Here is a 23,802-nt window from a genome sequence, read left to right on the forward strand (position 1 = left end):
GCTGTGGTATCCCTGTCGATCCTTAAGTTCATATTTATGCTTCCTGCTTACGGTCTTCAGTGCCATCTAAGGCAAAGGAGGAGGTGGGGGAAGCAGGACCCACAGGCCCGGTCACAGACTTCTCTCTTCTAAAGTCCACTCCCATTGATGCTGAAGCTGGAGGGCCTGACAGAGGGACCCTGACAGCCTGCTTCCAAACCTGCACCCGAGATCCCGGATCCTGCCACCTATCCCGCCACTTGCCCCAGCTCACCACCCTCTCGCTGGGCTCCCCAGCCTGTGATCCAGCACTGCTGGCCTGGCTCAAAGAAGTGGGAGCGGGCAGGCAGGCAGACAGGGCGCACGGTGGCTGAGTACACCACGGGGTGGTCGAGCTGCAGCAGGGCCACGTCGTAGTCATGGCTGTCCTCCTCGTGGTACGGGTGCAGGAACAGGCGGCTCACCTTGAAGGACACCTCACCTGGCCAGCGCGAGTTCTGCCGCATCTTTCCCAGGAACACAGTCCACAGCCTCGGGGAGGCCATGCTGGATGGGAGGCAGGGACAAGGGAACATGGCTCAGCTGTTTCATCTCCCATCCAGAGACCCAATTGATAACAGCCAGCTTTTTTTTTTTTTGCTGGGGTGAGGGGCACCATCTCTCTTTTCTTCTCCTAGCCCCCCACCCCTGACTGGCATACAGCGAGGATGGAACACCTGTCTGTGTTCTCATGCCTGGGCTCCACCCCCAGCTTCATCTCTCCCTAGCTAAGCCTGGCCTTCTCTAGTAACTAAGGGACTCGCCCTCAGTTTTCTCATCAACAAAATGGGGCCATAAGTACCCCACCCCTGAGCTGAGTAGCTTATATGCCATCTTCCCCTTAGTGCAGTCTGCAGTAACGAAGAGCCTCATCCCACCCCCAACCACCCCCAAGGCTCATCTATGAATGGGAACATTCTCTACATCCGTGTTCTAAGGAGACGCCAGTGAGACACAAGAAGAGCCCAGTGTCAGGTCTGTGGCAGTGTTTCCCTGTCTGCAGCCCATTTTGCAGACTCAGAAGGCGGGGCTTGAGAGGGGCTTAGTGAAGAAATTAGCAAAGAGCTAAGAAGAGTAGGTGGGCAGAGCAGGGTGTGCCTGGGCACAACAATCAGGTCTCCAGAAGTCAACAGAGGGTGCAGGCTTCTATGGGAGGGGCCTGAGGAGTTTGGGGGCTCAGATCCAGTTAGCACTGAAAGGGGTTCATATCGCCAGGGAAAGAGGTATGAGGGCCAGGGAGATGTCCCCTGAGAGCTTCCCTGTCCCCTTCCTCATTACGGTTCAAGTTATGGTAGGGGTGACAGCTTGTGACCAGCTCGGAGACTGGTCTCCTCCGCTGCCTCCCTGATGTCCAGTACAGCCCTTGGCATGTCGGAGGAGTGCAGTCATTGGGTTAATGGAATGAATAAATGGTAGTGGTCTCATCTTAAAGCAAGAGGAAAGCACAGAAAGGCTGAACAGCTAGCCTGGCAACACACGGCATGTCTGCAGCAGAACCAGACCCTGATCCCACACGGCAGCCCCTCCAGGGTGCTCTCTACCCTTTCCTCCGTCTGAGTACGGTTTGTGCTCGTGTACCTCCCGTGGTCCTTCCCTATGCCCACCCCCAGGCCCTGTGGTGTCCCCTCACCTGTCCTCCTGGAAGCAGTGGGCGGCCGTTATGACCCAGCGGTCAGCGATGAGAGCCCCCCCACAGATGTGTCGACCCCGAATCTGGAGGCTGGCCTGCCATGGCCACTCACCCTCAGAGGACATGGCCCCGCCCACAATACGGCTGGAGAGGCCCTGGAGGCCACAGTCTGATGGTGGGGGGGAGTGGGGGGAGGGACAGAGAAAAAGGAGAGGGGAGGAAGAAAGGCTCGTGAGAAATGGAGGCAGACAACAAAGAAAAAAAAATGGAGAGGTGTGGGGGTAAAGGAGAGATAGGCCCAGGAATAGGTGACAGAAACAGCTAGGCATGGAACAGACACATGGTGACACTCCCCTCCCGCTTCCCATGAGGGTCCATGCCCCGCTCCCAGGCCTGGCCTTCATGCACAGCCCCGGCTAGCAGGCTCACCACAGTGTTGCTCATCTGAGCCGTCTCTGCAATCTGACTGGCCATCACACTCTGGGTTGGGCTTCTTCACACAGCTCCGATCCTCACACTGGAAAGTGAATGTCCCACAGGGCACTCCTGGGATGGAGGGGACCGGGCAGGCCACTGAAGGTGGGTCTCTGAGCAACGAGGGAGCCTTCCAAAGCGAGACCCAGAAAAAATGGCACCAGGCGAGGCCAGGAGACTAGGGAGGGGGGGTGGGAATCTCAATCACACCAAAGGGTTCCCCAAGTCTCCCCTAGGGTCTGCTCTCATCCCACACTCAGCCTGGCCCATTGATAGCGAGGCCATGTTCCCTCTCTCAGACTACAGCTGCAGACCTCACACTCCCATGAGGCCCCCCCCAAGGCAAACTGTGCTTCTATCAGACTAGAGATACAAGAGTGGGCGACGTCACAGACACTCCGCCTCGCTATGCTCCCTGTTCTGTGCCCACTCTCCTCACCTCCAGTGCTCCAGTCTGCTTAAACCCCAGCTCTCCAGCTAAAAGCACACCTCCTCCAAGAAGCTCCCCATGCCCCCAGCCTTCTCACACATGGTGCCCCAAAGGCTCTCGGGCACCTGTCACATCCTCTTACTAAGAGGTATCTCCTTGAGGGTAGGTACCCCCTCTCCATCATCTCATTTCTACCTCCTCACTGCCCCTCACCCATCACTGGGCAGCCCCGCCCGTGGTGGTTAAATATTCAGTTGACTAGATGATTAGCTGGCTGACAGACTGGCTGGCTAGAGGGATGGAACCACGGACTCCTAGAAAGGTGGTTGGGCGTACAGAAAAATGGTCGCCGGGTCAGTGGATTGATGGATGAGCAAGGGATTGTGTGAAACAGAGAATGGGAAGGGTGTATCAGAAGCAAAGGTGGACGGGTGGATAATTAGTAAGTGGGTAGATGGATGGATGTTAGATAGTTGGGGAAATGAATGGTTGAGTGGATGGATGGATGAATGGAAGAAAGGATGGATAGGTGGATGGATGGATGGATGGATGGATGGATGGATGGATGGATGGATGGATAGATGGAGGGACTTCTGAGCAGACAGCTGAATATGCTGATGTATGCACAGTAGGTTGGTAGTACTTGGATAAGAAGACAGGGCAGTAGGTGTTGCTGTGACCCCCCTTTGATCTCCTTGGAGACCTCGGTCAGGGTCCCCTACCTTCTTGGCACTGTTCTTCGTCACTGCCGTTGAGACAGTCGGGCTGCCGGTCACAGACTCTAGGCAGTGGGATGCACGTGCTGTCCTCTTGGCACTGGAACATGGCTCTGCAGACTGTGGGTACAGAGGGTGATGGTTGGAGGGGCTGGGGGGACCAGACTGGGGCTTTGCAGTGGCATGGGATGCTCCCTGCATCATGTGCCCACCATCACGCGCTCTCAGTTCTGCACACCCGTCTCACAGCGATCCTGGAATGGCTCGTTTCATTGATGGGAACAGACGTGCCTGATGGGCCCCAGGTCACTAGAGGTTCGGGGTCAAATATGAAGTCTCTTACCCCGATTCTCCCCTCAGACTGAGAATGGACAAGGCGGGCATGGAGAATTGCTACCCAGATAACTTGACTCTCTGACCCTGGATGGGGGGTGACTCTAGGGGTCAGAAGCCAGCATTTGCTCAGAATTCTTCCTGAGAACCCTAGTCTGGGGACAAGTTCCTGCCTCAGGCTGGAGGGATGAGGGCCCCACCCCATTTAAGAAGCGAGATACGAGATACGGGATTCCTACACTGGACCACAGCTCCTGAGAGCCGCCATCCCTGCTTGGCTCTGCCCTCCCCCTCCTGGTTACTTTTTCAGATTATGGGCCAGGACAGACAGCTGGCACATTTGCTTATGATAAAGGGTGTAACCTGAGCTGAGGGTCACCGCGTGCCCCAGACACTCCCTCAGTGGGAGATGGCACAGGTGTAGGCTGGGTCTGCAGAGGCCACTTTTCCACATTGTCATCCTGACAATGCAGGAACCGTTGGACTCCTGGGTGCTCTCGAGGAGGAAGCACCCATCGGGTAGAGTTAGTCCAGCGCAGGGAGAGAGGAGGGAAGGCGTCAGGCTGCTCACCACAGTTTCTCTCATCCAGGCCGTTGGGGCAATCCTTGACCCCATCACACGCAGGGACACACAGTCCATTCACAGAGCAGAGAAACTCGCCAGGGCAGGCTGGGGACAGGAGGAAATGGAAGCAGAAGGACACACTTAGGATCCATGCCATGAAATGCATGCGTCTGTATCCTTACATGCACACGATTAGGTGCCCACACACCTGCTCCAGTGCCCGGTGTCTGTGATCCATGCAGAGCTACATCCAGACAACACACACAGAAAGGGATACATGTTGACTGTCTACCCAGCACATAGAACTACAAACTGTGTGCACACATGTGTAGGAAGACACATAGCACTCTCACTGTGGCCTAGCCTCATAAATGTTTGTGCACATCTGGGGACAGCAAAGGGGCAGGACACACACACACACACACACACACACACCCCTCAAACTGTACTCACGGTCTGATTGGTTGTACAAGCTGTAGTACACTTGTACACCTGGGCCTGTGAGGGAGATCTGGGAGGTGAAGTTGATGGTGACACCATCCGAGGCCACCATGGGGATCCTCTCAGCGTATGGCTGCAGGGTACGGAAGCCACACAGCCTAGGAGTGACCAGGGACAGCTTAGACAAATGGGCTGGTTTCCCAGCCAAGAGAAGAAACAACCTAGGTTCCTATGCACAGCCAGGGTAAGGATAAGCAATCAGAAACAGTGGGCCCCACCCACACTCCCTCTATCTCCATTTCTCCTTTGGGTGGCTGCTTAGCCCCAGAGTCATCTTCTAGAAAGGAGTTTGTTTGTGTCACTCCCCTGCTCAAAAACCTGCAGTGGTGCCCTATTGCCTGTGGGATAAAATTCTATCCAGATTCTTGCCCCTGTCACCCATAGGCGCTGAGAATCTGGCTGGTCAAGGGCCTCCTCTGAGGAGTCTCCCTCTCCCTCTTTGTTCCACAAGGAAAACGATCATTTCTGCCAGCCTTCCATCTACACAAGGGTTCTGTGTGTCTGCAGAGGCAGAGGACCTCAGCTGGCCAACTGTCCGTAGACTCACCCCATACGAAACACAGTTGGCCGGCTGAACAACCTGGCAGGCTCGCTCAGCCCATGGACAGAGATGACTGGGAAACTGCAAAGTGGGGCAAGAATCCGGCTCGATTTAGTTCAGGGACCAGAGGAGCTCCGGAAAAGTAGCCTCCCACGCCCCTGACCCTCACCGTCACGTTCCTGGCCAGGCTCTGGCATCTGTAATCTACATGCATGAGTAGCTCTCAAAGTACAGTCCAGAGACTAGGTCATCCCTGCAGTGTCGCTCTACCCCTGTTTGACCCCCTCTCTCCCTCCTTCTCTCACAACAACACAGCAGGATTTCCAAGATAGGTGACTGGTACCCTGTAACTGAGGGCAGATGAGTGTGTGAAGGTGCCAGCCCTGCTCTATTAACCCAGTTATTAAAGAATCTGCAGATAATTTGAAGGGTCGATACCTGTGTTACTAGATGTTGGGGTGCCCCATCGCTTCAAGGCAAATTAAGGGGTCCTGAAAAGGAATTGTTTTGCAAGCATCCAGAATCACAACAGCCCAGCTGCTCGTCAAAGAAAAGATGGCCACCAGGGGGTGCGCGGAGCAAACCTGGGTCTTTGTCGTCCCCCTCCCCCCCCACCTCCCGCCCCTTTTCAAGCCAAGGAAACGTGGGTTCCCGGTGGATAAAAAAGATAGATTCCTGGATTGTTATTCTCAGAGGACAGGCCCAGGAAGTGGGCAGGGCCTTTGGGAAATGTGATTTTTTTTAAAAAGTTATTTACATTAAAGCATGCATTTTAAAGAAATCGCAGTAGTTTCCCTTTATGCATGGGAGACATTCCCAGACTCCCGTGGACACCAGAAATCCCAAACAGTGGCAAACACTACCTGTGCTATGCTCTGCCTATATACACATCTCTTTGTAAATCGGGCTCTAAAGAGAGCGGTAGCTAATGAAACAGATTCACTTCTGGAATTTTCCATTTAAGTATTTTCCGATCACAGATTACCATGAGAAACTGAGAAGGAACTGATGAAGTACACATTTCTGAACTAATCAGATTTAATTCCTGACACAGGCATTTAACCCGCAAGAGCAAGGGTTGGTCTCTGTAAAGGAAAGTAAAAAGCCCCTCCCCCCCCCCAGAGGGGAGGGAGAGCCAGAGCCTAGCCGCCCTTGACAGATGAGATCGCCACTAGGGGGAGCCCTGGAGCAAGCCCAGTCCCTTTCAAGCTAAGAGGAACCCCGATTGTTCCTTGAGGGCGTTAGTATAAATATATAAATTCGCGTTATGGTTAGGATAATCTTATACTTATCATGCATTGATAACCTAGGGGAGGGTCCCAAGGAGCAGACAGGGAAGCTGGGAGCATCCCAGAACAAATGTAAGATTCAGGCATACTGAGCCCTGTTCCCAGGTGCGGCCCTCCGAGTTTCTGGCCCCTCCGGTCCTCCCATCCACCTAAGCCCTCTCACCTCAGCAGCTAAGTGATGGCGTCAGAAGGAGCTGGGGCACCATGCCTTGCTACCCCACCCCACCCTGTGAGTTGGGGAGGGGATCTTTTCCCCAGGCCTGTCAATCGGCATATCAGCGTCTTTCCACAGAGGAGCTGGGAAGATGCTGAGTGGACAGGCAGAAGCATGGACAGGAGAAAGGGGGGGGGGTGGTCAGGCCTCACTGTGAACATGGCTTGCTCTTTCTTTTTTTTTTTTTTTTTTTTGGTTTTTCGAGACAGGGTTTCTCTGTGTAGCCCTGGCTGTCCTGGAACTCACTCTGTAGACCAGGCTGGCCTCGAACTCAGAAATTCACCTGAACATGGCTCTTTCTAAGGACAAGCTGAAGGACAGAGGGCAGAAAGACAGCACTGACGGAGGGACAGTGGCCTGCTCTGTGGTGGACAGGACATTTGACTAGCACCGCAGAGCCGAGTTCCACATAACTTTGCCACCAGACAAGTTCTGTGACCTCAGCAAACTTCAGGCCTCTGAAAGTGTGGTGGCTGAACTATAGTCAGGAGAAAGCCATCCTCTGGCCCCACCACCTTGCAGATATTTCAGAGGACCTGGAAGAATGGTTTGGCGGACCTGACACAGGGTGGCTGCAAGTGGCACTAGTCACAGGGCTTTGGGGAAGCAGAAAGACCACTTAGAGTCAGGCTTACAGAGGCCTCTGGAACCTGTCGTTCTGCCTTATCTCATGGCTGGAAGTTAGCAGAAAGGGTCAGGCAGGTCACAGGAGAGTGACATCACATGAGAGGAAATGAGGGCAGGTTCCTGGAAGGGGGGAAGCCAGTGCTGCGGTATCGCCCAGTGAGGAGGTTCTGCGAAACCCAGCAGCCAGCAGCCAGATCTGACAAGGACAAGAGCCCCTGCCACCTGGCAGGCCACTGAAGGGCAAGAGGACCCTGCGGGGGACAGCAGCCAGAACTGGGAGAAAACAAAGTGGACAGGCAGGGTCCCCACCAAGGGTGCCCAGCCCGTGGAGGAGTCCCTTGTCACTAGACCGGCACTGGGGACGGGTTCCGCCATCTCTTCCCCGTGCTCCTCAATCGCTGGACCAAAGGACCTCGTCTCCCTCTCCCCTCCTCCATCTCTCAGGCCTCTGCTACCCACACAGCAGATTTTTCCAGGACACACTCTTCAGAGAATTTCCCAGCAGTGACGTTATCTTTATCAGCCCACAGTAACCGGAGACCAGGCCCTAGGCCTCTGTTGTATACGTCCCATCATGCCTTGCCGTCCACCAGGCATTCATTGTATGGGGCACGGAGTTAACTCTCCACTGGGGGACCCTGCATCCCAGGGGAAGGGCTGAGATGAGGTGCAACTTTTCCAGCTGCTCTCAGAGGAACTGGTAAAAGCCACAGAGATGCCCTGACCTCCCACCGGCGGGGAATGGCTCTACTGAGAGATGAGAGCCTTCCTGAGGAGACACCATACAACGAAGTGTGCAACTGAGTGCTCTTTTCCCCCCCCCTCTGTCACACACACACACACACACACACACACACACACACACACACACACGCTCACACACGGACAGACACAGCTGGGCGATCATGCCCTGGGGGCCGGCCGGCTGCCTGAGCTCAGTGATGACGTCACAAGCCACAGGGACTTTCAGCAAATGACTCAGCCTCTGGGCCTCAGGCTTCCCACAAGCTGTGAAGCTCGCCCAACGAGTCCCTGGAATTCATGCTTGAAATCAGAATTCATGCTTGGATCTCCGGTCTTAGGCTAGTGTAGGCTAGTGGCGTTTGGAGGAAGGGCATTCGAGGAAGTGATTGGGTCAGGGGCTGCACCCGGTGACTGCGTTCATCTAGCAGATAAAGCCCCCACCCCAACCTTGCACCATCAGGCAAGCCCCTTCGGCCCTGCCTCATCCCCTGACGCCCTCTGCCCCGTTATGACTCAGCAGAAAGCCAGAGTCTTTACGCTGCTCTCTTAGACTCGCAGCCCTCGCCACCCCACCAGGAGCTGAGCAAACCTCTCTTCTTTATAAACTACCCTGCCTTGGCCATTTTGTGACAGCCCCAGAAGCAGGATAAGGACAGGTTCTGAGTCTGCCTCCCTTGCTCGACTGTGGGGAGCACATAATCGCTTTCCATGCCTGCGTGGCACCGAGTCAGAGCCAGTTAGTGACTGTGGTTGGTACCGTCTCCACCCACCATCTTATCCAGTCTCTCGCGGAAGACGGCTCGTTCCAGGCCCTTTGCTTTGTTCGTTTCTGTGTAATAGAACGCACTCTTGTTTGGGACAACAGGTCTGTGGAGGTGGAGGAATGACTTCTGGGAGTCAGTTCCCTCCTTCTGCCGTGTTGGTTCCAGGGACTGAACTCAGGTCCTCAAACTTGGTGGCAAGTCTCTTTACCCACTCAGCCATCTTGCATGCCCATGGCTTTTTTTTTTTTTTTTTTTTTAATTATTGGGGGCTACCAGGCAGAGCCCAGGAATCACTGTATATTAGGTGAGCACTTCATCTTCAGAGTCCATCCTAGTCTCAGCATACTCAGATAAGTTCCAGAGGCTGGGAGAGGCAAGCCTTGCCCAAGAAGGGACCAGGGGAGCCAGGCTTTGAGCCCCATTCTAACTGCCTGTGACTGACAACCATTGGGAGGAGCCTTACTGTGACCCATCTGAAGTTACTGCAAAAGAGTGCCAGGTCCAAGGCTGTTCCCTCTCTCTCTGGCCTCTCAGAGATAGTGACAACACTCAGGGAGGGGTCATAGCTGAAGACACAGCACCTTCATTCAGAAAACTCCAGTCACGGGCTCTGATGCGGAAGCCAGAGGCCAGCAGCTCCCGGCGTGGGCTGGTGGCCGAGGGAGCCACGTGATAAAGGGCACCCGTGACAACGCCCTTCCCCACGCAGACCTTCTGACCCCTAGGCGTCTCAGGTTTATGTCACACAGTGGCCTGTCACTACAACAGCACGGACTCACATCACACCTTAGACAGTTTACCTCCTTTTTGTCACTGTCCCCAACAAATTAGAAAAAGCAAGCTTTGTCACTCCCTGCCACCTTCTATCTAGAATAAGATCAACCAACTGGCAAATGGGGCTTAGCGGTATCCTCAGTTGCTGGCACAACTTCATCCTCCTGGCTAGCCCCTCCCCCAGCCCCAACACACACACACACACACACACACACACACACACACACACACACACACACTCACGTCACTTCACAGCTCCCTCTGTCCCCTGCAAGCTCCCAAGAAGACGTTCTTAGCTAGACACCTCCTTGCCAGGAGGCCAAGTGAACAGGCTGGACACTGCAGAGAACACAAATGCACAGGGTAACCCTGAGAGCTGCTGTCCCCGTGGAAGCCAACGGCAAAGACAATGGCGTCCTCGGGCTGTAGGGGAGTGGAAGAAAGGCCATGTTCTCTCAAGTGTCCTGCACCCTGTCCCCACAGTTGGTGGAGCCATGTGGTTACAGAAACCAAGGCAGCTCCACCATTTACCCTGACTGGGATGGACAGGGTGGTAAGATGCCTGCTGGAGCCTGCTGGGCATCTGGGGAAGGGCTGGTCAGAATAGGAGGGACAGGAGGGACAGTCAGGAGAGGCTTTGGTGGCTTCAGCCTCTGCTCATTGCCCTCTGCTACCCCCCAGGTCCCAGCACGGGTCAGGGCTTGAGGGCCACATGATGGGGAGGGAAAGGCTACCTCCTGTTCTGAATCATCCACTGGCCCTGAGTACACAGTAAGTTGTACTTCTGCCTCCTCAGTGCGTAGGCATCGAACCAGAGCGCCAAGCCGTAGTCCTGTGAGGGCACCTGGGAAAGGAGGGCAGGCAATCGTGTGTCACACAGCGGGTGTGGGCAAGCTGGGGCACGTGCCTGATCAGATAAACAAATCCCACCCACCCTCCTGCTTTGTACTTGGCCTATGAGTACTTGGGTCAGACAGGATGTCACTCCTCCTGTCCCTGAAGCCCTAAAGATTGCTCTGGGCACAGGGCAGGCTGCAGGAGGAGAGGAACTCACCATGAGATGCCAGGAGCAGTGGGTACTGGGAGAGTAGTAACTGGGGTAGTAGGGTGTACGGAGGAAGCCCTGTGTGTCCAGCCGGCCCTCCAGTGTCAGGTTCACCTGGCAGTCTGAATCCAAGAACAGCGATTAGGACAGGCCCCTTCTCCCCCCCAGCCCCGCATAGTGCCTCACTGCACCCCACTAACAGCAAAGCTCAGGGCCCGACATGGCTACGTAAGTGTGCCTCAGTTTCCACATCCATAAAATGGGGAGAAGAGTACCTAGCTCAGCAGCGAGTAGATGCGATGGACACAGCACGTTCCATCTGCTGAGTGGCGAGCACGCTGAACTTAACAGTGTGCAAAATATGCTCACAGCAGGCCTCTCAGGGGCAGCTGGGGAGGGAGAGCTGATGCCTTTGCAAAGAGGGAGGGGCTGAGGCCATGGCTCCACATTAGAGCATTTGCTTAACATGTGTGAAGGCCCAGAGGTCCATCCCAGCAATGCACACATACTTATGCACATGCATGTACACACATGCACATGTGCACACACACATGCACACACAGATACACATATGTAAACACACACACATACACACCACACCATACACACATCCCCACACACATACCATCCATACCACACACACCACACAATACACATAAAGCATACACACATGTACACCCCACACACATGCCACACACACATGTATACATACATAACACATATGCACACACACTAATAAGAGTTCCAGGAGAGGAGGGAGGCTTGGCTAAGTCACTCAGGAAGAGACTCAGGGGTGGAAGCAGGAGAACAGTGTGATCTTGGGTTCTCAGGTCACCTGTCCCTGGGGGTCCAGAGCCCCAAACCCTTCCTTGGTTTTTCCTGGAGACTATGGTGCCAAGGGAACACCAGTCGTCACATCTGCAGGGACAGCTGGAGGTCTGTGGGATTGCCCAGGGATGACCCAGGAGAGTAAGAACCATCAGACACCTTCAGAGGAATGGCAGCTAGAAACAGCAAGAAGGCCAGCCATAGCTCAGGCAGGGTCCTCAGGTTAATTCTGCTAACCCGGAGGACAGCATGGGGGCAGGGAGGGCTGGGATGGGAAGGGAGAGGCAGGAAAAAGTGCCTGAGGCTGGGGATGAGCCAAGACCTCCTGGGGGTCTGCCAGGACAGACACCTTTGCTGGGGGCTGCCAGGGCCCTGGGAGGACTGTGAAGGAGAAAGGGGGAGAGAGGTAGGAAGGGAGAGGAGGGGACTGCTGCTCACTGAAGGCTTCCAGAGCCACTCTATCACTGATAGGACAGAGAAGGCATAGGGCATGCCACCAGAGACCAGGGCTCCTGTCTGTGCCTCCCTCCATCCTTGGAGACCCTCACCCTGGAAGGCCACAGACTTCACTGAGAGCAGGAAAGGGTCATAGTAGCTATGCATGCCCTTCTTCCACACCACGGCCATGACGGAGCCCGACGCCAGCACCTCCATCACAGGTTCCTGGCGGCTGCACCCATAGACCCTGATGGAGCAGAGAAGTGTACAAGATGGTATGATCCAAGAGACACAGAAATGACACCACCTTGTCCCCTGGCATCAAACAATGGCACAACTCAGCACTGCCAGCCCCATTTCCTGCAGAGCCTTCTAGGTTCAGCACCCCCGTGTCCATCTTGGAGGAGATGGTTGGGGCCCTGGAGGCCCCCAGCTACCCAGTATGGAATGAGCGTCACAATGGCTGCATATCTTCAATATTGTCTATATCAGAAAATGGTGCGCAAGAGTATACACCCATTTTACAGATAAGAAAAACTGAGGTTCAAAAGGGCAAACTCTTTAATCCCAGCACTCGGGAGGCAGAGGCAGGCAGATTTCTGAGTTCGAGGCCAGCCTGGTCTACAAAGTGAGTTCCAGGACAGCCAGGGCTATACAGAGAAACCCTGTCTCAAAAAACCAAAAAAAAAAAAAAAAAAAAGGGCAAACTCTGTGTTTTAAGGGACACAATGAGGATGCAGCAGAGTGCTAGTTGGAATACTAGGCTGCTGCCAGATTCTAGAATGTTCTAACAAGCCATGTACCTTCCCAGAGTTGACCTTAGAGATCATCATCCTACAACTTGTTAATTACATCCTGATGGGAAAACGGAGGCTCTGAGAAGGGAATGGAGACCACTGCTTGGCACACAACCTTGTAGCCTCCTTTCCAACTGCCCTCCACAGCAACCGTATCGGCCTGAGGCTGAGGCTCCAACGCAAAGTGTGACCTTTGACCCTGGGTCTCCCTCAGCCCTTCAGGGAGGGACTCACGAGGTGACAAGTCTCTTCTCCAGGGGCCCAGCTGCGTCATACATCGCCACCCTGTCTCTGCAATCGACCCGGGTCCACTCCAGCCGCACTTTGAGCATGAGGTCCTCAGGCCCTTGCAGATGCCACAGGCAGCTTGTGGTCTGCTGGTCGGGCCCCCTCAACCGGAGGACCTGGCCTGGGTTCACGTAGCTATAGCGATAACAGCCTGGTGGTGGAAAAGGACAGAACCCTTAGCCAGAAAGAGAGACTGGGAATGGCCACAAAGCCTTCTCCAGCCATGGTAGCAGGCAGGGAGGAGAGGGGCTGGGCCGGGCTTGGGCACCCACCTTTCTGACCCCCTGTAGCTTCCCTGCCCAGCCTTTGACTCACGCACTCATTCAGTCATTTAACAAACACACGGAGCCCTGTGGGCCAGGATGAGTGCCCAGCACAGATAGCGCAGAAGATGAAGGCCTTGAACTGAGCCCAAGGTGTATAGATGGCAAGGAGCAGAGAGGCCTGGGGGAAGCTTTGCAGAATCTTATCACAGAGCAGGCATTGCAGGAGGACAATATAGGGAGAAGGAGGCAGACAGGATCGCATCGGGACCAGCACTGCTCTGTCCTGTGGCCACAGGGAGCCAAAGAAGGTGAGGCAGTGCAAGGCTATACAGTCTGGCGTGGATCCCCCTGGAGTGACACTGTGCAGGCTAAAAGACCAGCAGGTGTGCTGCCCCATCCACCCAGTCCCAAACACACAGGGATGCTGCGAGGTCCGGGCCTTGCACCCACCATCCTGTTCCCTGCCCTTAGCAGCTCTCTGGACACTTTCTACCCCAGGAGGCTGGCTTTCCCGCCTGCATACTGAGGACAGTGGCCCACACTCAGAGGGCTGCCACAGCCTGGGGACAGTCCATGCTGGGGCATGGAGCCAGAAATGCCATAAGCGTTGAATAAAAACAATGAGTCTTCCTGTGACCCACCCCCCCACCCCCAGCTGAGTTGTCACCCCACAGCTGTCCCCTGCAGCGGAGGCTCAGCCCCAGACAATAGCTACCCTCATTTCACAACTCCTTTGGCGTCTCACCAGACCCCACACCCCAGGCTATCCTTCCATTAAACTCAACTTAATTTAATACATTTAGTCTCCTGATTAAGCATAATAAATTAAGTGCACTTATAAAATTTAATTTACTTAAAACTCGTTTAATCTGCAAGCTTGGATGCCAGAGATAGCAAAGAACCCATTAAGCCTGGCCTCCGGCTTCCTGAAGCAGGGAGACCAGGAGCTCTGCCAGCAGGCTCAGGGGATCTAGGACTGAACCTGAGATGGGCAGGGTTGGGGGGAGGGAAGGCTGTTAGTACCATCCTGGCACCGGCATGCGTCAGCTGTGTGACTCTGGCCAGTAGCTTAGCCACCCTGAGTTCTGGCATCCATAAACATAACCCTCGCCCTAGCCTCTCTGTGTGATGCTGAGGGCCAGGTAAGGGTCTGCTCCCTCTTCTGCCCTGGCCAGCCAGACTCCAGTGGGATACACACCTCCTGGGGACAGAGGCTGCCCAGGAATCTGCCTGGGGAAGGGAGAGACCTGTCTCTGCTCTCTGGCTTCTCGGAGATGTCTCTGTTTGGTGAACCTTGCTTTAAGCCCATACCTTATGCGAGCCATTTTGATAACTTTTGGTTTTGAAAAGTAATGAAGCAGAGATGTGTGCCCTCCTGCCTAGTGCTAACAGCAAACAGGACTAAGAGTCCTGCCCAGGCACTGGATAGAGGCAGTTAATACGCATGCCTGTACCAGGCTTCTCCTGGGCTTTGATCATGGTATGTGGAGCCATGTCTCATCCGGCCCTGCTAGACCCAAGGAACTCCCAGCTCCCCAGGCTTGGGCCTGACACCCCAGCCTCTAGGAAGGCTTTGGATGCTGAATCAAGAGCTGTTCCCTCCTTCCTCCCTGGATCCCCTCACCTGACTCCTTGCTCCGCCTTGCAGCCATGCCTACCTCCATGGCCTTTCCCTCACAGCCATGACTGCCATGCATGACCGCTGGGTTCAGTCCTAGCACCGCAAAAGGAGAGAGCTTGACTTCTCCTCTGCCCTTTGACCTCTGTAGGCACCCACACAAGCAAGAAGCACAGCTCCACCGCCAGAAACGCAAGGTGTTGCGTCAGAGCAGACATAGCATAGACCACGCTCTGTGCTGGACACTGCACAGATGACTCCTGCAGAACTGACACCGGATGCTGGCCATGACTAGCCACTGAGGCCCAGCTCTGTCTATGCTGCGGCACCGAGGGTGACCAAGCTGACAGTGACACCTTGCTGACCATGACCTTTCAAAGGAGCCCGAGAAAGCAGATGGGAGGAGGGCGGTGGCTTATTTGGGGTGTTATGTTCATTTCTGACAGGGTCTCACTATACAACTCAGGCTAATGTCAACGTCTTATGGTTCCACCTCTGCCTCCCGAGTTCTGGGGTCAACATGTGTGCCACCACACTCAGCATCCCCTGTGATGAAACAGGAAACCATCACAGAGGGATTAAAGCAAAGAGAATGGTAGCAAGACAGCAAGAGCCTTCTTGACCGCACACAGAGATCTCAGTGTGGCGCCCCAGGTCTGACCGCGCACAGAGTTCTCAGTGTGGCGCCCCAGGTCCTAAGGTGTCAAGGCCAGGCTCTTCATCTTAACACTAAGACCCTTGTTTCTTTTGCCTCCTGGAGAACACAGCAGAGTGTCCCAGGGCTCTGTGACCTGGGATGTCACAGCAGACCAAATACAGACACCCACAGGGTGGCCATCCCTGATACCAACAGGAACATCACAATACCTTTCTTCAAGGAAGATCGGTTTTAGGAAAAGCTGCCACTTCTTATAAAATGTTTTATTGATATGAATGGACTTGTTATTTTCAGAATAAAGTCCAGTGTGGTGGCCCACAGCTGAAATCCCAGCACTCAAAAGATGAGGGCAAGAGGATTGAGAGTTTGGGGCCAGCCTGAGCTACATGGGAAATCATTTTCTGAAAATTAAATTTAAGGTTGGGCAGTTATGGCGTATGCCTTTAATCCTAACCCTCGGTAGGTAAAGGCAAGCAGATCTCTGTAAATTCAAGCCCAGTGTGGTCTACAAAGAGAATTCCAGGACAGCCAGGGGCTATGCAGAGAAACCCTGTCTCCAAAAAATAAAAGAAAAGTAAAAAGTCAAAGACTTTTTAACTAAGAAGCAAAATTGGAGCCGCTATGGGGGTAGGGGAGTTCTAGAACAAGAAGAAAAACACACTTGCACAAGGCATTTCCCCATAGATAGATAGATAGATAGATAGATAGATAGATAGATAGATAGATAGATAGATAGATAGATAGATGGTATATAGATAAATGATAGATAGATGATAGATAAATGATAAATTGATAGATAATTTATAGATAGATAGTAGATAGATGGATAGATAGATAGACAGATAGCTAGATAGATAGGTGATAGATAGATGATAGATAAATGATAGATTGATAGATAATTTATAGATAGATAATTGATAGATGATAAATAATAGATAGATAGATAGATAGATAGATAGATAGATAGATAGATAGATAGATAGATAGATAGATAATTGATAAATAGATGATAGATAGAAAATAGATAATAGACGGACGGACGGACGGACGGACGGACGGACGGACGGACGATGGAAACAGGGTCTGTGTTCTTGACCTCCACATCACCCCTTGTCAAGGCAGGTATACCTGGCCCAGCTCAGAATAACTGTCTGAGAATCTTGGCTTTAGCTGTTGAACTGTGCTTTAAGGTCAGCGCTTCTATCCACCGAGGGCAGGAGGAAAGGAAGTCAGGACAGGCACATCTAGGATTTGAAACCATCTTCCTCCCTCGAGGTGCTCACCCCTGCTCCCGCTTTAGGTGACCACTCTCGCTGGGACGGCGGGAATCTGAGCACTAGGGCTTGTGTCATAGGGTACAGCAGCCTAGACAGCACATTGTGTGTACAACCGCAGGAGTCACCGGTCGGTAGACTACAGCGTGCATGGTACCCCTAACCTTGTGCCACAGAGTGGGCTGCCTGGCACCTGGCTATTCGGGCCTCAGCAGCAAGCCAGTATAGCGTCTGGGAGAAAAATCAAAGTGATTCTAACAGTGTGGTATCAGGCAGAGCGAGGAGGGAAGGGTAAAGAGAGAGTTCCTGAACGTGCCAGAACCATACCCTCCAACAGACCCAGTTAAGTCCTGCCTGGCCAAGGGATTAAGCATGGATTAGCAAGATTGTTTCTACCTTCAGTAGGAAAGAGGGTAGGCAGGTAGGTTGAGTAGAGTGACAGGCAGCAGAGGTTGGTTTTCACATGGCTAACCTACAGCTCCCCACGGGGGACGACTTACACTCAACACCTAAGGCACAGGCGTGCAAGCACACGTCTACCTGAGCCCCCACCCGGGCTCAGAGCCCTCACCCAGGTCCCCCTCTGAGATCCCCCCAGTGTTTCTAAGTTGGGACTCCCTGTCCCCACAGTGGAAACCTCGGGACCCCCACCCCCACAACGGACCAGACAAGAAGACCTAGGATTCTAAAGGAAAGAGGCCAAAACAAGGACACAGCAGCGTACCCAGCGTGGAATTCAGTACGACTATGTCGTTCACGCTGGCTTCTGTCAAAAGGAAATGAACAAACAAATAAACAAGGGCAAAGCCAAATAAATAGAACACCGAAAATAAAAACAGGGAGGAGGAGCAGAGCCAGGCTCAGCCGAGGTAAGCCCCGCCCCCGCCCTGCCCCGGCCCCGCCCCCGCCCTCGCCTTCTATCCTGGCTCCAGGATCACCTGAGCATCCCAACCCCCCCCCCCGGAGGGGGGAAGCCTCCCCACCCCCGCCCCCGGCCCTGCTGCTCTAACACCACCAGGATTCCCCTTGCAGTACTGACCCAGGATCACCAGGCCTTCCGGGTCCACCTCATATTCGGTCCTATAGGAAGCCAGGGTTGAGCTGTTGGACAATAGCTCACCCACCAGGAGCTCACGCACTACCTCAGGGCTCAGGGTCAGCCGCTGGTACTCGGGGATGTCAAGGATAAACCAGAAGAAGCAGGTGAGGGATCCCTCCCTATGCAGACAGAAGTGAAAGGAGCCTGAAGTCCCCGCCCAGCCCCAACTCAAGGGAACCGACTGAGACTCAGACCCACTGGGAAGTCGCTATGCTTTCTTCCCATCCTCACCCCCTGGGAGGAGAGACAGAGTCACAGAAGGTCATTTGGTAACTGGCAGACCCAGATAGGACCAGGCAAGCCAAGTCCTGGACTGGGGGTCCTGAGCCACGTGCTTTTAAGCACACCTTGAACCTGAACCCACTTACATCAGGCAGCCCCAGTCACGGTGTGGTGTGAACCCTGTCACAACAACACCGCCATTTGTAGGTGACAAGACCAAGCTCAATGAAGGGGACCCACATGTCAGAGGCTAAGTTTCTGCTCCAGGCCTCCGTTTCCCCCATGTTCTTTGTTTTCTTTCTAACGGAGTTTTGAGATAGAGTATGGTTAGGGCATTGTGTCAGTTGCCTACAGGGTCCAGCCCTCATGCCTTTAGATATGTGGCTTTCACAGGGGCCCTTTGGGCCGGGACAACTCACCCAAAGGAGTAGACAGAACTGGAGTTGTAGTAAGTACCCAGGCGAGTGCTGCCAACCAGCTCCTGGAGCTGCGAGAAGGAAGACAGAATCCCGGTCACCCTCCATGATGGCCTCCAAGGTGCAGGCTTCCCAAGTCCCTTCTGGTCATCAAACCCGTGCTTGCCACCCTCACAAGCGCAAGGTTAAGCCAAGCACAGCCTTCACGCCTTGTCCCCTACCCCCACCCTACCCCACCCCACAACCTCTGGTATAGCCAGTCCACTCTGGGAATTCAGATTGCCTGCCGTTAATGAGCAAGGTACAGCTGAGAGCGATGGAGGGGCTATGATAGAGCACACTGGGACACAGCATGAAGAGCCCTGTGGTGTCCCCTATGAGGACATCTTGATGCTGGGATGCATAGTATTCAGCTCATTCATGGCTGAGGGGTGCCTCCAGCGTTGCATCTAACCCCCTGAATACTAGTCCTGTGCCTGGGTAAGAGTGGAAGGAGCTAGCAGCACCTTGCCCCTAATGCAATGGTCATTGCGTTGTGGGGGGGGGGGGCAGGGCCCTGACAATGTCAGCTGCAAGTTCCTTACTGCAAGAGGCAAAATCTAGGTCTCTTTCTAGTCAGTTGGCGCCTGTGCATGACCCAGCCTCTCTAGCACAGTCCTTTCCCATGGTACCCAGGACAGGGTCTCCCCTGCACCCTCTGTGAGCATTCCCAGAAAAGTGACGGACAAACCTACTGGACGCCCAAACACATGACTTTGCCCTCTCACATTTCCCCCGCCTGCCCTCCCATCCCTCCGTACCATCTTCTGGGCTTTGGCAGATTCACTGCGGAAAGCAATGGACTCTCGTCGGGCCAGGTCCTGGGAGAAATGACGGTTGAGCACCCGGAGGCTGCCAGAGTACACTTGGCTTACAGTCACTTCCGCCTTGTACCCTGGTCAGAAAGAAAGGGGTTATGGAAGGAGCTTGTCCAAAAGTCTCTTGTCTCTCTTACCTCCTGTCACCCCAACCCTCCGAGCATCTTGTGATTCCAAGGCGGCGCTGGTCTCCCTACTTATCCGCATCTCCATCTACCAAGTTACACAGGGATCCCAAAGCGGCGGCGTGCTGAGCATCCACCATGTTGGGTAGACTGGAGGCCAGGCAGTAAAAGTGGAGAAGCAGCTGCGGGGCCAAAATGGACGCCTGCAGGCTCATGGACACGGGAAACGGGTGACTGTAGGGACTGGCGAGATCTGTGTTCTGCACACGTGGGGTTTGGGGGGATCCTTGAAAATTCAGGGGGCGAGGGAGCAGCAGCAGTGGAGGGCAGACCTGAGCTGGACAAGCAAAATTGGGAGTAGCCATGGATAAAGGATGCTGATTACTAAGGATGCCCAAGAAAAGTGGGTAGAGACACAGAAAGGAGAATCTTCCTTGTCAGAGGATGCTGAAGAAATGAGAGCTGAGGTTGATCGTGGCAAGGAAGACTGCATACTCCTGGCCCGATACAGAAAGGGACACCTGGCCCCAAGATTCAACAGTGGCCATGACTGGGGCTGAAAGAGCTGAGGCTGGGAGTGGAGCAGAGCCTGGCCCCACAGGGTGTGTGAGAGAAGATGTTCACGGGAGGTCTCCGCACATCATAACACCACCTAGGGATGCTGCACTGAAAGAAGAGGCTCCACAGAGGGTGGAAGGGGTCCCACTGTGAGAGGAAGGTGAGAGCGATTGGAATCTGGCTTTAGATGGCTCTTGAGAGGGTGGGGGGCAGAGCCCTCGTAGTGGGAGGGCTGGAGTCTGGTGTCCTGAGGTCTCTTTTCTGAGAGGCTTTTGGGGGGGGGGGGCGTAGGAAGGGATGGGGCCAATATGGAGCTGTGGAGTAATTGGGAAATTGGGAGAATGAGGGGCTCAGCTATTGAACCCCACAGAGCAGCAATGAAGCCATGCACACCTCCCAGACAGATTCATCTTGCTCCTTGCCCAGCTATCAGCCCCACTTTGGGCTGCCCATTATCCTTCTAAGATGGGTGAGGCATGCTTCCCAGATATCTATTGCTCATCTATCTATCTATCTATCTATCTATCTATCTATCTATCTATCTATCTATCTATCCATCATCTATCTATCTATCTATCTATCATCTATCTGTCTGTCTGTCTGTCTGTCTATCTATCTATCTATCTATCATCTATCTATCTATCTATCATCTATCTGTCTATCTATCTATCATCTATCTGTCTGTCTGTCTATCTATCTATCTATCTATCTATCATCTATCTGTCTGTCTGTCTGTCTATCTATCCATTTATCTATCTATCACAGCACAATCTCTCATGCTGGCCTGGGGAGGAGGAGTCAAAATAACAGCTCCCCTGGGGGCCTCTTCCACCCCGAGTCCTTTTAGGGGTTGGCTTTTCTGGAAGGTTGTAGAGCACTCACCCCATGCCCTAGGTCTACAGCCCCAGGGAGAACCCCACTGGGGCACAGGACAAAGGGTTAGAAAGATGACCACCATCTGAGTGCCTGGCTCTTCAACCCTGAAGCCTGATGACCCAGCAGCTCAATGAGACTGCACTCCAGTCTGCAGCAATTGGGGTACGGGTTTCCCGCTTCCTAGTGAAGGGCTGCTCTGAGAAGGGCTGCGAGTCACCCCAAGTCAGCCTCTGTTGAACGTGGGTATTGCAGTGGTTACTTTTACGTCAGCTTGACACAAGCCAGAGTCACTGGGAAGAGGAAACCTCAATTGAGAAAATGTTCTCAGCAGGTTGGCCTGTGGGCAAGCCGATAAGACATTTTTTTGATTGATAGGTGATGTGGGAGGGCCCAGCTTACTGTGGGGGAGCCACCCCTGCACTGGGGAGTGCTATCAGAAAGCAGGCTAAGCAAGCCCCAGGGAACAAGCCAGTAAGCATCGAGTGTGATCTCGAATCTGGGTTGGATTAGGTGGATCTGTTTGCCTAGTGCTGCTCCAGGTCCTGTCAACGGTTCTGAAAGTGTACTGCTGAGTACGTCCAGAAAGAATCCTATGCAACAGTTTACTGGAAAGTCTCTAGTCATGTATGTGAGCTGAGATCTCCCTTCGGGGGCTTTCTCAGTCGTGACAGGCATGTTCTAATTGTATTTGACATTACAGTGGAGTCATGGAGGAGGACAGGAGCCATCACCAGAGTCTAGCACAAGTCCCTGTGCCTGGCACTGGACGGACGGATGGACGGATGGACAGACAGATGGATGGGCGGATGGACAGACAGATGGACAGATGGATGGATGGATGTGTAGATTATTAGATTATTATGCATGAGTGGATCTATGGGTAAATGATTGACAGATGAGTAACATGAATAGTTGAATGGTTGAATTGTTGATGGATAGATGAATTCATAGATGATGGATAGATAGATAAATGAAAATGTGGATAGATGGATGGTTGATAAACAGATGGCAGATAGATGGGTGGATAGTGGATGGATAATGGGTAAGTAATGGGTGGATAAATAGGTGGGTGATGGATAGGTGGATGGTCAATGGATAGATGGCTATATGATAATAATGAAATGTTTGGCAGAGGGATAAATGGCTAAATGACATTGGATGGATGGGTGGATGGTACATGTTGGATGGATAGATGGATGAATGGGTGGATGATACTTGGATAGATGAACAGACAGATAAATAAACCTATTCTTTATGGGAAACATTTTCACAGGCACAGACTAATCTTTGTTGATCCACTTTCCTCCATGATGAGGGGTTGGAGGTGAGCTGTCCCCATCCAACACTTGGGACCATCAAGCTTTAAATATGTAGGTGGAAGGGTGTCTCTGGGTCCAGAACAGGACCAACTGCTCCTGGGGTGCCATGGGACTGCTCGAGGGACATGACTTCAGAGCCAAAGGGCCCAAGTCAGTTATGAGGAAGAGGTTCACTAGCCTGGGTGCTCTCTAGCAGTCCTCTTGACTCTCCACGCCAAGCCCTGGAGATTCAGAGGTGATGGAGCAATGGGGCTCAAATGAGCAGAGGCACTAATTGGTACCAGGTCCCATTGGTACCTATGGGCCTCCTGTAGCAGAGCACATTGGCTTTGAGCCCAAGAGAGAGCCCAGGAGAGCTCTCAGCAAGGAATGGTGTGCTCACACTCCCTGGCTGGTTCAGACCCAAGAATTGGGTGCATCCCTGGCTGAAGGAAGCAGGGAGCAAACTAAGCTATGGGACTCAACAGAGGTCCAGCAGTGTTCCCACCTTGAGGGATATGGGGATGGTTACCCAGGTAGACTACAAAGAGTGGAAAACCACCTCAGAACAAGGAATCCTGGTTCACCCCATGTGTCCCTCACAGCCAAGACAATCCTCCTTATACCCACCCTGAACCCTCCCAGGGGGTCTTTTCAAGTGGATCCTCCTTTTCCATTACCTAGGAAATACCAAAGCATGACTCCTGCTGAGGCCAGCGCAGCCAAGACCAGCAATAGTGGTGTGAAGCGGACGTAGTCCCGCTCTTTCCTCTTGCTGTTTGGGGGGGGCTTGAACATCCCCTCTGGCTCAGCAGCTTCTTCTCCATCACCCGCATCGCCCTGACCATCAGCCTCTTGGGGAACCTCGGCGGTGGGCATCCTGGTAGAACAGGGGAGCTGGAAACATCCCGGCATCTGCAAGGGAGCTTTTGCTGAGACCCAGTGGCGCTCAGAAGCCAGGCAACAGCCCTGCCCTTTGCATGGAAGGGCAGAGACGCGGGAAGTGGTGACTGAGGGTGGCTGCTAGGCAGCTCATAGGGAGTAAAAGTGGCCTCAGGAGGACATCCCAGAATGGTTTGGCTCTTGGTGGGTCCTTAGGTAGTGCCCAGAAACAGGTGGGAACCCTCTCTGTGTGGGTGCTTCATGTAAGCCTCTCGGGACTTTACACCCATTAGACAGATGAAGAAGGTAAAACCCAGAGTGTCCTGGGAACCACTCAGGATAATGATTTGCCTCATTATTTTGGTATTTGAATGCCATTTACACAGATGAAAAAAATTGTGGCCCAGAGAGGCTGAGCCCCGTAGTTAAGATCACACAGCAGCAGCTGAATGTCCCTTTGACTTTTCCTCTACTCCGGCTATCTCCTATAATTAACTAGTCATGGCCAAATGACAACGGGATGTCACCTCTTCTTATTCCTTCTGCCACTTTACCTTAGATATTAGATACTCCCAAGCAAACTTTGGACACTGAAAGACCACACACACACACACACACACACACACACACACACACA

At 53.4% G+C, this 23,802-nt stretch overlaps 1 protein-coding gene across 4 annotated transcripts in view; it reads right to left on the bottom strand.

Annotated features, from left to right (window-relative positions):
* Positions 1-23,802, bottom strand: part of Tmprss6 (transmembrane serine protease 6) — a 30,044-nt gene that overhangs the window by 2,434 nt on the left and 3,808 nt on the right. For 2 of the 4 annotated variants that reach the window (XM_021217047.1, XM_029531114.1), the window contains exons 2-16: positions 22,964-23,198; positions 19,370-19,503; positions 18,573-18,640; positions 17,872-18,050; positions 17,557-17,598; positions 12,963-13,167; positions 12,042-12,178; positions 10,675-10,787; positions 10,355-10,464; positions 4,620-4,765; positions 4,173-4,271; positions 3,275-3,388; positions 2,078-2,194; positions 1,649-1,817; positions 254-525 (exon numbers count right to left, since the gene is read on the bottom strand). In XM_021217047.1, the coding sequence (XP_021072706.1) occupies positions 254-525; positions 1,649-1,817; positions 2,078-2,194; positions 3,275-3,388; positions 4,173-4,271; positions 4,620-4,765; positions 10,355-10,464; positions 10,675-10,787; positions 12,042-12,178; positions 12,963-13,167; positions 17,557-17,598; positions 17,872-18,050; positions 18,573-18,640; positions 19,370-19,503; positions 22,964-23,198 (2,140 nt within the window). The remainder of the gene's footprint in view (positions 1-253; positions 526-1,648; positions 1,818-2,077; positions 2,195-3,274; positions 3,389-4,172; positions 4,272-4,619; positions 4,766-10,354; positions 10,465-10,674; positions 10,788-12,041; positions 12,179-12,962; positions 13,168-17,556; positions 17,599-17,871; positions 18,051-18,572; positions 18,641-19,369; positions 19,504-22,963; positions 23,199-23,802) is intronic. The other 2 variants (XM_021217048.2, XM_029531115.1) reach the window with 2 other exon arrangements.

Source organism: Mus pahari, chromosome 17 (assembly GCF_900095145.1).
Source record: "Mus pahari chromosome 17, PAHARI_EIJ_v1.1, whole genome shotgun sequence".
NCBI classification, from domain to species: Eukaryota; Metazoa; Chordata; class Mammalia; order Rodentia; family Muridae; genus Mus; species Mus pahari.